Here is a 14,940-nt window from a genome sequence, read left to right on the forward strand (position 1 = left end):
TTTTCTTTTGATTTTAACGTTGACCGGATGTTAGAACTCGTTATTAGAAACGTTTAATAACTTGTTCTACTCTTATCGACCAGTGATTTTCGGTTTTAAATTTGTCTTTGACTTGGAAGGTTAGCGTTCTTGTGTGCACAACAAGAGCCATTCCGTTCCATGAATGAGACTTATACTTTTGGAAACTCTTCATTAATGTTTTCGAAAGTATTTTGATTTTTGATTTATACAAATGATTTGCCTTTGACCTTATCTTGGATTTGGAATGTGATGTTCTTGAATGCGCAACGAGAGCACTTCCGTTCCTTTGATGAGAATCTGGTTCTGTCGGAAAATTTTATTTGAAACTTTGGAAAGAATTTTGATTCTTACGATAAGTGACCTTTTAAATGTTTTGGTTACCGATTCCAATTTCAGTTTTATTTTTATAACCTTTCATTTATACTTTCAAGTTTCGAGGACGAAACTTTTTAAAAGATGGGGTGATTGTAACACCCCGTATTTTATTAAGTTGGATAAAATTCTTTTAATTGCTATTTTGAATTTAATTACATCATTTAACGATTTATATATATATGCTTAGCTAATTAATTAATTTCATCATAATTCGATACGTTAATTTTAATAATCATTAATAAGTTTATTTAAAGTTAGTTCGAGTTTATTGAAGTTAGTTCGAGTTTATTTATTTAATAATTTCCGTTTCTTTACGAGTCCTTATGAAAGTTGTTTTAAGTGAACCCGAGATGGATTTTGGGAACAAAACCGTCCAATTAGGTATTTTGAGCTTATTTCACTAAGTTACCAATTTTTATTAATATCCGTAAGTTTCGTAAAAATCGCTAATAATTCCGTTTCAAGCCGATTTCTTATTATTTCCGTTAACTATCTGAGTTTATTTTATTTTTCATTCTTTAAACTTATTTATTATTGATTCCATTTCATTTATGAGACTCTTTCTTAAACCGGTTAAATTTAACTCGAAACGGTTTTAATAACTATCGAAGTTTCTTAACGACGAAGAAACGTCGTACGTATAATAAATAGCAGGTGGCAGTTCTTTGCCTCATTTTTGATTTCCCACGTCTCTTTCTTCTTTTCCTCTTCTTCGCCCTTCTTTTTCCTTCTGTCTGTTACCTCTTCAATTTTTGTCTATAATCCGTCCTGGTGCTCCGTTTTCAACAGTTTTCATTCCACAGTGGTCCTCTTATCGTTTCCGTCAATCCGTTGTAAGTAAAATTCATTTTCGTCATGTATTTTTACAAACCCATTTATATTTTCAGCTTTATTTATTATAAGACGGTTGTATGTACTAAAATAGACGTGCCGTAGAAGATTAAAAAGGTAACGATAACGGATTACTCGATATTACTTGTAAAATATGTTTATTTCGAATGCTAGTTAGTCTGTTTTTTATAATTGAGACGGTGTATAATTATATATAGGGATCCTTATGGATGTTAATTAGTCGATTGTATAGTTGAGACTATATACGATATGTGGAGATGATTGAGACGGTGTATATTGACCTCTAGGGATCATTTGGGATGCTAGCTAGTAAGTGGTATATTTAAGACGGTGTATGTTGACATGTATGGATTGTTTTGGGTGATAATTGGTGTGTTTTATAGTTGAGACGGTGTATCTTGACATGTAGGGATTGTTTTGGACCGATTTGGACTCGTGTTGGGGCGATTTTTGTAGTCTTTAGGACTTTGTTTTTGAGTTGCTTTATACTTGTGGATTTCCGCTCTAAAACCATTTTAAATGCTTGACTTAGTTAGCTCGGCTAGGACTGTTTTTAGGCGCGAGAATGGAGTCTTAAGGGGACGATTGGTACTGTTTTTTGGGCAGGGACGAGAGCTGTCATCGTGGGTTTTCACTTTGCATTTGAGGACTGGAGTTGGGGTCGAACTTAGGCATCTTTTGGGTTCTGTTTTGGACTGATTTTTGGGTCAGGTTATGAAGTAGTTTGTGTGAAGGGTCTGAGTTAGCTCACTAAATGGGAAATTATATGGGTGAGATTAAGGTTAATGTGGCATTAGTATCCTGTAAGAGTTTAATTTCATTTGAAGCTTGGAATTACCGTATTGAAGTGTCACGTAAAACCTATGTATACAACAAGTGTCTAAAATTCGAGATAATAGTCTAAGATTAGTTATCTATTTAATTTCCGTCTCTTATTTTATATAACGATAATTCGTTAATATCGTCCTTTCACATAATTATTTTAGGTGTCTCATATGTGGTTGAAGATGAAGAGTAATTTTGGGTTTTAGAAGCTTTCTCAAGTTATTACTTGTCTCTTTTCTAGCGTAAGGTAACTATTCCGAGTTACTCGACGAATTAATGTCACATTAGTAGTAAATGTTGTGCTTGTTGTTTGTTAAGTGTTTAGTTGATTGATAATGTGTTACTTTCGTTTTTTTTTTCACATGATAGAAATTGGAAATAGCATGAGAATAATTTTGTGATAAATTTTGTGATTTGGGCCAAGGTAGGCCAAGACTCTGAGCTGGGCCAGATTGACCGAACGAGTTTGGTCAAACTAGGTTTAAACCGGTCAGCCTCGATTTGACCGATGACCCGTCGCGGGACTCGGGTCGAGGGTTTGTCTTTGAGGTGAGATTGGATGTTTTACGTTGATGCCTTAATATTTGTGACTATCATTTCACATGTTGGTTGTTGGATGAATTGGTTGCCTTATACTTCAGTCTTCTTGTCTTGTTGCCATTTTAGCTTGTTCTCATGAATTATGAGATTAACGGTTAGCTGAAATTTGGATTATTATTGATATTGGAGATTTTGTTGGATTGTCAGCTGAATATACTTCTTGCAGGTTGGTTTCTCATTCTTACAATTTGGGTAATTGAATATATAAAGGTTATGAGTACCATTAATATTGAGGATTGTGTTGTTGGCCAGCTGCTTATACGTATGGTATTGTCATGTTTGTCATAGATAGGCCATTATAGTCTTTGACGAGTATATGTTCACTGCTCAATAGCCTTTGTGTTCCTGACTTGGTGGGTTTATATCCAAGTTGGGGCATGACCTCGTTACTTATTTTGAGAGTAAGTGGTCAGCTTAAGTACTAGCCAACCCTTTGGTGGACTCCTTAGGGTACTCACATGGTTTTATAAAATTGTGGGTCTTGGGTGCGGTGGTGTGTATCCGCATGTCTAGGTCTCTTGTGATTTAGGACTAGGGTTGTGTTGTGTCTTGGCCATGTTTTGATAGAACCTCTGAGCCAGGATACCGGTTCGATTACCTTCCCTACCTCGTGGTATAGACTCGAGTTACAAAGTGACTATTGACCGTGCTAAGAACTTATGCCTGTCTTGATATATTGTCCTTTCTTGTTTGATGATTCTATGAATCATAGAAGGTGAGATGCAAGCCGGCTATGGTTGATAGAGTTTGGATTCCTGGATGTTATGTGATTCACATGATAGTGTAGTATGAGTCGATCTAGTATTCACATGCTAGGACTATGTGTTGTTATATTGTTGTTCACATGATAAGCACGACTGTCTAGCATCTATATGCTAAGGCATTGTGTGATTCGTATTCATATTCTTATGTTTACATGTTATATTAATTATGACATTTCGTGGCTGGGAGAACTCGGAGTTACTCCCCACTGACTGTGGCTTTCGTATTTGTATAAAATGTGATTGACAGGTAGGTGATGCATATATGGGGTACATGGACGAGCTAGCGAGCAAAGTAACCTTGGGATCTAGATTGACTTTATTATATTGTGACCCTTAAATATTTTTATGTCACATACATTTTAGGGACATATGTCTCCCTCTTTACATTTGGTTGTATAATTTGCTATTCGCGACTTTAGCGATGGTTATGTTATGAAACTTCTAGTTAGACTTTGTATGTTTGACACCTTCCAATTTGGATATCTTTATAACAGGTTCAAGTTTTTAAAATTACAGGTTTTTACCCAAATGAACCTATTACAAACATATCCATGCAGTTTTATTCTAGAATTACGTGTTTACTTTTCCGCGATAAATGAGGGTGTCACATGCTTGGTTAGTAGGTTGGTTTTGCATGTTGTATCAGGTATGGTGTGAACTTCGGGGATGAAGTTCGTTTTTAAAGAGGGAAGACTGTAATACTATGGTTTTCTGGCCTTAGCTTACTCAGCCGAGTAGGGCATACTCGACCGAGTAAGCTGTCGAGTGCTTTTAGACAGGCTACTGTTTTGGGTGCACTCGGCCGAGTTGTGAGGAACTCGGTCGAGTAGGGCGTACTCGGTTAAGTACCTCACCGAGTACCCGGTCTGACGGGTTATGTTCCACGGTTTGATTAAGATAAGTGGAGAAGTATATATAAGACGTGTTATCGGTTTTAGTCACTTTATAATCATTTCTTAATCACTTTTATCAAACTCTAAACTACGTAACACTGCTCTCCAACTATCTTCATCATTTCCAAGGCTAGGGTTTATAGGTTGGGGGTTTTCTTTTTATCTCCGCATCAATTCGATTAGTAAGTAATTTTACCCTTTTGTTTATTGATATTTTGGTTATAGATTTACGAATCGTAATTGGGTGATTTAGGGGTTTTGGGGTGATTATTCTTTCTATGTGTGGTTATTGATTGTATGTTATCATAATAGGGGAGGACTTCGTAGAGGAGGCGTTCTAGTCTGAATTGTTGTGCTTAGCTTGGATCGTGATAAGGTAGGGTTTCCCTACTCAGTCGGTTGTGTAATTGATATAAGATGTGATTATAATTGATTGATTTTTATTTTATCATTGTCGTTGAGATTGTATTGTGATCGATTGTTATTGTGGCACAATATTTGGGAGTTGGTTCAAACCCTATGTTCGCCCCTTGTGGTTCCCGTCACAAGGGTGATGTGCACATTAATGATCTAGGATTTGCTCATTGCGATGAGCGGAGCTTAGGTGGCAAGGTTGCGGTCCCCATTAGGGACGTGGGTTACCTGTTGCATTAGGTAACCTGGCAGGGCTACACATTTTGGTGTGTAGTCGGTTATTGATGATTGATGGAGATTGGAGGATTAATTGGTTATAGTTTGGTTGGATTGTGTTGTTGTTGTGAGTTCTTATTTTGATTATGTAGTTGACTGACCCCGTTTATTGGTTTAAAAGTTGTGGTGATCCATTCGAGGATGGTGAGCAGTTGGTTTAGCAGGTAATGAATGTTGATATAGTATGCAAGTTGCAGACGGGGCCGAGTCACCACATTTCCTTTAGCTAGAGCTTCCGCTATTACTTCAAACATTAGTATCCTTTCTGTTTCTTTTCGGAGTTGTAAACAATTTTGGGCATGATTTCAGGTTGTATTTGCTTAAATAGTTTTATACTTTTAATAAACGTTCAATTATGATCCATTTGATATACCTTGCCTCGGGAAACCGAGATGGTTGCACTTCCATTTACGAAGGTAGGCCTTGGTAAGGCACTTTGGTAGATGGGGGTGTTACATCAAGTAAGTAACATGACGGAGACAAGGCATAGAATCTTCTTCTTCTTCTAAAGCATCAACAGGTGTTAAAGTTCTTCTCAACTGCCAATCTCATCCACTAATCAGGTTTAACCTTCCAATAATGCTGAGTACCACCAATGATATCCAAATAACAAACACCATATCTCAGATATTCTTCATCTAATGTCGGAGGATCAAACTCTGTCATTGGCTCATAAGGAGCTCTCGCGGTAAAATTAGCCAACCTCCAGGCCAGTCGAGTGATAATGGCCCCACACCCAAGAGAAGCAGTTTTATCTATCATACCTTGCAAAGCAGTACCAATAACAACAGAAGGACTAAAATAAAAGGGATCCTCACGAAATGTGTTCAAGTAAGATGCAAGTAGTAAAACCTCCATAGAATGTAGCTTACTCCTATCCGCCCGACCATATAACAAATAGCTCATCATCCTCATAAAGAACTTCAGATAAACGTGTTTTGCATACTAATTAACTAGATTAATACACTAGTACCCTTAAAATTAATTCTAATATTGTTATTATTACTACACTAGTAACCTTGTTTTGATATTAGAATTGATGAACAAATTCTTGTTTTCTAAAAACTTGTTTTAGAGAGAACTAGAGAGAATATGGAGCATTTGCATGTGATGTGTATAAATGAACAATAAGAGAACAAAAATCTATTAAAAGAGAAGCGGAAAACCGGTGGAGGGCAAGGGAGTAGTGCCAAGAATTGGAATCTCCTTTTCCTTTTACTCTTATCAACATTTTAGGTGTGTAAGGCTAGTAGTGTAGGTTCTATTATTTATCATTTTATCACATAAAATAAAATAATCATAACCCACTAATACTCCCTCTATTTCGGTCCAACACACATAAAATGGACTACCATTTTATTTTGTCAATTTGTCATTTGTCACACAATATGTCACATGTAGTATGTTACATGTTATTAATTAATTTAATGCATATTTATCAAATAAATATCATTTTATAAATTAATTAAATTACATACAACAAATTGACTAGTGATACTTGATCACATAAATAAAATGGGTCATATAATTATAATTCACAACATCTTGTAATTATAATTGATCATTCATTCTTATCTCAATTGTTTCACAAACAATAATCAATTTTAGTAATAAAGTATTTCAATTACTAAAATAAATCTTATTTAATCCCATTACAATAAGATATTAGTATTCTCTCTCATAATTGAATTGTTCAATTTTAAGGAATTGATTAACTTGTATCTTCATACAATTAATCAATTTGTCTATTAAGGGAATTGTCCGTTAGGTGTGACCTTAAGGGATCAACTGACCACCACCGTCAAACGACAGTAATGTCAAACTCTAGTTAGCCAATCATTACCGATTAATGATGATCATTTGACTATATAATGAATCATCCCTCACGTATTCTTAATATGAGATTTAAACATGTGATCGCACTATTGTTGAGGACACATATTCCAACAATCCAAACTTCGTGCATGTATCCCCGTCAACCATCCATTTGATTTTTTGCTCTCTGTTTCCAGTAAATAGGACTGCAATTGCGAATTCACGAACTTCTTCATTTACCGTAGTCTACTCCTCGTCGTTGCCACCATTTATTGCCAGATCCATTCCTTGTTCAAGTTTCTTGTCAAATTCATCCCACTTTCTGGTCCATTCTTTTCTTTTGTCAAGCGCCCATTTTTAACACTACACCTAACCCAAACAGTTTCCTTACAACACAAAAGGTTGGAGATCCCCGGTCGCTTAAGTACCATGCCTCCCTAATAGCATGTACACATTTTGTGTACTCCAAAGCCCATGCATCCAAACGGTATGACTTCTTGTTTGTATTTTTTGTAAGGATTAAATCAACCTCAATAAGTGCATGATCAGAAATTTGGATTGAGCAGTGTTTAATACCCGTACTCGGAAAAAGGGAAAACCAGTCCTTAGATCCCAATGCCTTAACAATACGTTCATAGACCCTCTTTTCTCCCTTCCTATTGTTGCACCAAGTGAGCCTTGGTCCCTTAAATGGTATATCCAGAAGTTCATTCCTTAATTTACAATTATTGAACTCATAGGCTCCCGGTATACCGTTTTTATTGGAGCTAAATTTATCGCAAGAAAATTCAACTTGATTAAAATCTCCTACGATAAGGAACGGGTATTCCAATCTTCCCAAAATCTCCTCTAAATCCAACAAAACCGATTCCCTCGAAGAAAGGTTCGGTGCACCGTAAAACAAAACAAGATACCACAAACGCCCATTATATTTTTCTTCTAAAAGGATCACAAAATTACTACAAGACACTATGAAGCTCATCTTAGCTTCCTTTTTCCAACCCACCCATAAGCCACTATCCGCTCCATATGTATCACCACCGGTGGCCTCGACAAAACCCAACAATCTAAATAAAGGACTAATAGTGCTTACATTATATTTAGTTTCAATAAGAAAAAGAAAATCATAGAACTTATTACTAATAAGCGCTCTAATCTTTGGTAATTGTAGGGGAGAGCGCATTATTTAGGCCTCTACAATTCCAAATCAGTCCACTCATGGTGATAGAGGAGGTTGTGATGGTCCAACCTCCGCAAAGCCAGTATCAAAGTTCACAGAAGAGGAGCCACTAGACTCCTCCATTTCAACATCAGCTACCTTGAGATGAAAACCATCTCTCTTTTCCTGTTGCAGCTTATCACGAACCCCATTACCCCAGCAACCACGTTTAGTGAGTGTTCTAAGATAGTCCTTAGCCTTTCCCATGGAGCACACATCCTGTGCTGGAACTAGGACTTCAGTAACTTGGGTACAACACTTCCTCTTCTTGCCCCTTTCAATGGCATCTCTGCAACTTTCCATTAGGTCAGATTTGTGATATACATCAGCCAACCCTATGCACCCATATGTGGTGCTCTGAACGTCAATAGCTGCAAATAAACTTGAAGTATTCCCCCACAGTAGGAATGTCAAAAAGTCTCAGCCCCTTAGTCTTTCCAGAAGCTTCAGTCGCCTCCTCCTGTTTCCCCTTTTCAGCCTCAGCTACCCTGATCACGCCCTCTAGAGCCATAAGAGTGGAGGTTCCAGTCAACAGCTCCTTATCCTTTCTAGCAATTGCATGTGATGACAAAATATGAGGAAGAGCTCCCTCCCTCAGGTGCTCATTCATCAGATGAAACTCAGCATTACTATTGTTTCCTACAGTAAGCTTCAGCTCAGTGCTTACCCCATTTCCAAAACCAACAGCAGCATAATTTACCTCATCAATGTCATCAGAAGAAGAAATCAAGTTAATATCCTAATTGTGCCTAAATTCAGAAGAGTCTTGGGAGTCAGTGTCCCAGTTGATCATTCTCAGAGGTGATAAGGGTTCTGGACTTGTAGGTTCTGAGTCAGTATCACTGATGAAGATGATCTCATTCATAAACTGATCAATTTAGGCTTCAATGTCATGTGCCACATTTTGTTCCTGAGTTTGTTATTGCTAAAGTGGGTCTGCATTCCCCACTTGGAATGTGGTACCATCAGGGTAGTGATATATAATGGGCAGCCCTCGAGAAGGTGGATCAAATGTCTGATTGAAACCCCTATTATCATCATCCATCCTTACCCACTCCACATCCCCCTTCCACTATATTCAGAATTTCTTCCTGGATCCTTTGATCATCATCCAGTACTCCACTCAAGCTTCCTTGACCAGCATAAATCAGGTAAGGATCATTTTCTTGTAGTTGGTTCAACAACCCCCTTTGCTCCATGTTCAGGTCCCCTTGGTTTTCGAAATTCTCCTCAACACTATGAAATTCCTCATTTAAAGCATTTTCCTCCCCCAACCAACCCCCGGCTCGAACATGTGTTCCATTTGTTTATTGATGAACATTCCCATTTGTGTTGTGTACAGCCTTAATCCCTTCTTGTTGTTGTACCCCTCCCATATCCACGTCCTGAATATGATGCTCAGCAGCTCCATTAACTTGTCCCTCATTAGCAGCTCCCATCTCTTGAGCCTCATTCATTACAACATCCCCATTAACACCTTGCCCATGATCCACCCCTTCTTCTCCCAAGCCCCCATTACCCACCTGAAAAACCGCAGGTCCTGCAAAAGGTTGTGTAGTGACTGCAAAGGTCATCCCAGGCAGCACCCGTCCCCTAGAGGTGATTCCCAAGTCAAAATCCACAACTCGTTCAGGTGAACCCCTCCTCTGCCTATTGTTGTTACCCCTCCCATTTCTAAGACGAATCCTAGAGTTCACGTATCTTGTAGTAGGAGGAGTGGCCCTTAAATCCATGTTAAATAGTGTATGATTGTTGTGAGATTGAAAAATCGCAAAACCCCTTTCCTCAGATCTATCTAACATGCCATTTATTCTAGACACAATAGTCATAACGCTCTCCCTGCATTGTGACCCCTTGTGTCCAATTTTTCCACATTTAATACAATACTTAAAAACCTCCTCATATCGAAACTGGACCCAGAGTAAATGACCCACATCCATGGCTAGGAAAAACCGAGGCATCAACGGTTCGTTGAGTTTGATACACACTTTCAACCTCAAGAAATCATTCTCAGGAATAACTACAAAAGGTTCAATAAAGAAACGATGACTAAGTAACTTACCCGCAACACCAGCAATATCCATTGTAAGGTACTCAAAAGGAAGTCCACATACGCGGACCCAGACACCAACATATGAAAATCTCAGAGTGTGTGGGACTGTATCTGGGAACCATCGTGCAAACACCATTACTGCACCAACAATAGTAGCAGTGCTCCACTCCAACAGCCCTTCCATATCCTCTATGTCTTCACGGTGAAAGACATAGATTTCTCCTGTATCATCATGTTCTTCACATACATACATGGTTTGACCATATTTTTTGCTTGATTTCAGTTGCTACTTCACAGGCGACGAGGAGCATAAATATGGATGTTGGAGATATCACTATTGACAATTGTTTCTTTAAATCCTAATTTCATTAACCTAATCTAAATTTATTTAATCTCCTTAATTTTATATAATATAGTTAATAAAGTAAATAAATTAGAATTATTATTGGATCGATATGAGAATTAATATCCTTAAGGGTATTGCTTTTTCACATACGAATTTTATTCGTTTACATACGTCATTTACCATTTTATCCTTGTCATTTTTTCATCCCCTCATCCAATTGTTTTTTTTCTCCCTCTCCTCATCTCCCTCCATCACCATCACCGCTTGCTCAGGTTGTAAAATTTCCGTTCAACCCTTGCTCCGGTTGACGGCCGACGTTTCTTCGGCTACCACCAACATCAACAACAATAAACCATTTTCTGCAACTTCTTAGAGATAAAAGAAATCAAGTCAGTGAAGCAACGAAACTTGTCCCTACCACCATCTGACCACCAGCCAACCACCTAACCACTAGCCGGCCATCGTCATCAGTCGACCACCGTCCTCGGCCTCTCTCTGCACTCGCCCTCTCTACTGCACACGCCTCCTCGCACACCCCTCCTCCTGATCCGACCACCATACCCTCTCATCCGATGATCCAGAACCACCGCCCACCAGACCAGAAGCCACTGTCCCACCAACAACGCCTTCCACCATTGATGGTAATTGATAACCAACATACTAATTGACAAACCCTAATTTTAGAACAAAATTATTGATAAACGAGTTATTATTAATTGCAAAACAAAATAAATTACTTCAATACTTGAAGAACTTGGAGATTTTAATCCATTATTAGAGTTTTAGAACAATTGAATTCAATTTTAGGGAAAAAGGTATAATCAAAACCTAATTTGTCTGGATTTAGGAAAGTGTATGACATGGAAAGTTAATGAAAAAGTGTATGTGAAAGAGTAAAGTCCATATGTGAAAAAGTAATACCGATCCTTATTTGACGAATTTGATTGATTTTGTGAGGAGAGAACTAGGAAGTGTTTGTTTTTTTTTGTTTTTTGGGGAAAAGTAACAGTAAGGGTAAGGTATGGAGAAATAATGTCTAAAGTTTATGAAAGAGCAACTATGAATAGCAAGATCTACTTATTTCTCTTTATTTCCCTCCTCCAAGTCAAATTATTTCCCTTCTAATAAAGCAAATATTTTGAGGGAAAATGATCTTTATTCTCCCTCCCTTCCCTTCCCCTCCCCTCCATTTCCCTCCTTTTCTAATATCCAAACAAGGCCTAAATCTAACTAACTTGAATAGTTGGACAAATGTGTTCTGGGTTGGTTATATATACTTGTTTATGTCTAGTCCACATCTTTGAAGCCCCGAAGTCTTTAAGAAAGACATTTTAGAACCCGTTAGAAAGACATTTTGGAAACCGTTTATGTTTATATTTTCAATCACAAATTGTTCTATAAGACCTATATTTAGGTAAGACTAATCTAATAACAGAAGGTCCAACAAAATTACTTAATAAAAATATGAAATAATACTTTTATTTTAATAATCTAATATTTTAAATTAATAACTTACACACACACACATATATATATATATATATATATATATATATATATATATATATATATATATATATATATATATATAGTTTTCATTTTATTGTATAAAGTTATCAAAATAAAATCAAAAACTTAATATCTCAATGTTTTTGCTTGGGCTTTTCTCCTATTGGGTCAGTCCTATAGAAGAGTTGCTGATCTTCAATAGTACCGAAGTATGTGTTTAATAATCGTGGAAGTAGTAATTGAGCTCTTTAACTTTGCATAATTGTGAAATTAAACCCCATAAGTTACAATTGTAGTAATTAGGCCCTATAAATTTGACCAAAAGTGAAATCAAACCCAAATTGCATTTTCAACCTAAATTGTATAATTAAATAATTATATAACCAAATTCATCATAAACTAAAAAATTATTACACTTTTAAAAGTTTGTAACTAATTTATTAACAAAATTTTTAGAATATATTTACTAGATCGGTTTAATTTTAATACAATCTACGTTAGAGAATACCTTAAAAATAAAATCCAATTTTATATAATGTATGCAATTAATTTTTTTTTTTTTTTGGTGAACTTTGAAATATATTAGAATAATGATAATCGTTCAGCAATTACATCAACATCACCACCATTTTACTGACATACAGTATTACAAAGCTTAGAAATTAGAAAGCTAAATTGCAAGTAACTGACACGCCCAAGCTGAATTTTGGACAAACTCAATCCTGGTGTTTCCTCTAAATCTTGCTTTAAGCTCCCCTTTAATTTGCTGAAGAATAGCCCAAGGAGCTTGAAGTCTTGCCTCCACTCTACAGACATTTCGAGCAAACCAAATATGATAAATCAGACCCGCGATGGCAGCTGCTATCACCTGCTTCTGAATGAGAGATTTACATCTCCAGCTCCTATACCAATCACTCAGTCCAATCAGGGGGAACCGAATATCTAACCAATCCCACAACAATGACCAACATTTTTTACTGAATTCACACTGAAACAGCAGATGATTATGATCCTCCAACTTATCATGACAAATTTCACTTTTACCATCTGTTTGAATACCAAAAGCTCCTACCCTATCCTTTGTCAGTAAATGCCCTTGCATAGCAAGCCATCTTATGTATGAATGTTTGGGAACAATGGAAGAGTTCCAGATAAGAGGGTACCATGTGTGGACATGGGCCACGTCTCGGTCTGTGGATTTGGGGCCATCTACCGGTCCGTAGTCACGGGCCACCTGCACGCCAGGCCAATCTGTGGACATGCAGCGGTCTTTTTAAAGTCACGCTCGGCGGCGTAAAAATGCTTTCGACCGGATCGTTTTAGGTCGGTCGGTTTCGTCTCGGTAAGGGTCTTGAAACGATTAGAGATGTTCGGAGTCGCCACCAAGCATTTGTGGGATGCCTGGAACCCGTTCGAATTTCACTTTATACCTCGATCAAATCGAAGCACAAAGCAGCGTTTGACATAGGTACTAAAGATAAGGAAAACGTCCCTCTTTAGCATCTTATCTCTAGAATGACTCTCGTACGCCCTGGATAAGGTCGTCCACTATCCAAAGTTTCGGAGTAAGAGGTGAAGGTACGTATTGGGAATCCCTTTAATCAGACACCCAATCCCGCCCGTGGTAGCCGCCTCTACTGGTCGATCTTGGTTGGCTGAATGAAAAAGTTGATAAAATGGTTTAAATGCATGAATGCGCTTCCAATAATTTAAACCTAACATGTGAGAGCTTTCTAAGTCGGTTGATTTAATCCAATATCAAGTATAAGATGACGAGTTGGATTAATGATTGATTTGCATGCAAGACGGAAATTAAACATCCATTTACCGTATTAGGTTTAGGGTGCATAACGTGATCCATTTGTCTCAGTAAAGCGTTTTTCAAATACGATTTCGAATGAACAGATAGTCATCTGATCCGTCCTATATCCGGGCTAACCGGAGTCGGGATCGTCCTGGACTAATGGTGGAAAGGGAACAGGCCCTGTACCAGACGGCTACATGAGGCGCGAGCCAGCCGGCGGTGTAAAGGGGCCTCCCCTGGTTCTGAAAATGAGAAAGAAAGGCCTGCTTGAGGCGCGGGTCAACCTACGATTATATGCCGTGTTCTGACCTTTTGAAAACGTTATAAAACGCATTGAAAAATGGGCGTTTGAACCCGGATTGATTTAAAAGGGTCGTTTAGACCGCATTTGTTGAATAGAAGAACTAGACTCGAATAATCATCATTATTGTGATGATATTCGGTGTCGGGTTTGACTTTGATAAACTTGACATGAATAGTTTTGAAAATAATTATGAACTAATTGTCTTAAGTTCATTTGAATATCATTAGTCGATACTCATCATCGTACCCGGGTTAAAATCCGGCATGGTATGTAGAACCAAGGATGACTTTGTGTTGGTGACTAATATGTTTATTTTGAAGAATGTAAAGAAATGATGAAAGGCTTTAAAATACCTCCCAAAAATGAAATAAAAAGCTTTAAAATATCTTTTAAATGTCATTAACCAAATATTATCACCGAAACACGGATTTGACCGTCATGGTATGAGGAACCAAGGGTGAAAAATGTTTTATGGTTAAAACAAATGAAATAAAAATAAAAAGGGTTTGAAAATATTTGAAATGGTGAAAAGCAATTACAAATATGAAAATGAATTAAAGGGAAATGACGAGAACAAACACGGTTGATCTCTAACCTGGACACCCCATTTAGGCGCGGACAAGCCAGCGAACCAAGGGGCTTCTGTCTCAGGCCAAAAATCAGTTTTGGCTCGTTTATCCCATGTTTTGGTTCATGTTATGCACGTTTTAGCATGTTAAAGTCATGAAACAAATGAAAACATAATAAAAAGAGGATTTTTACACCCTCATACTTACATGTTTGGTTATGGCGAGTGACCGACGTAAGTGTAACAACTCGTTTGGTCGGAAAAAACTCAGTTTAAAACCGTTTTGGTAAGTAAAAAGAGTG

The 14,940-nt window shown here is 37.4% G+C and overlaps 2 protein-coding genes across 2 annotated transcripts; both read right to left on the minus strand.

Moving 5' to 3' along the window:
- Positions 1–7,178: 7,178 nt before the first annotated feature.
- Positions 7,179–8,018, minus strand: LOC141658369 (uncharacterized). Its single transcript, XM_074465384.1, has one exon. The coding sequence runs from the start codon at positions 8,016–8,018 to the stop codon at positions 7,179–7,181; it is 840 nt and encodes a 279-aa protein (XP_074321485.1).
- Positions 8,019–12,632: 4,614 nt separating this feature from the next.
- LOC141658385 (uncharacterized) lies at positions 12,633–13,064 on the minus strand. The gene has a single exon (XM_074465385.1). It carries the CDS (start codon positions 13,062–13,064, stop codon positions 12,633–12,635), a length of 432 nt encoding a protein of 143 aa, XP_074321486.1.
- Positions 13,065–14,940: the final 1,876 nt, after the last annotated feature.

The sequence above is a fragment of the Silene latifolia genome, chromosome 1, assembly GCF_048544455.1.
Source record: "Silene latifolia isolate original U9 population chromosome 1, ASM4854445v1, whole genome shotgun sequence".
In the NCBI taxonomy this organism is placed as follows: domain Eukaryota; kingdom Viridiplantae; phylum Streptophyta; class Magnoliopsida; order Caryophyllales; family Caryophyllaceae; genus Silene; species Silene latifolia.

What these genes read in the sequence shown, in the direction of transcription:
- LOC141658369 (XM_074465384.1), bottom strand. Translation starts at nt 8,018, where the DNA reads ATGCGCTCTCCCCTACAATTACCAAAGATTAGAGCGCTTATTAGTAAT.
- LOC141658385 (XM_074465385.1), bottom strand. Translation starts at nt 13,064, where the DNA reads ATGCAAGGGCATTTACTGACAAAGGATAGGGTAGGAGCTTTTGGTATT.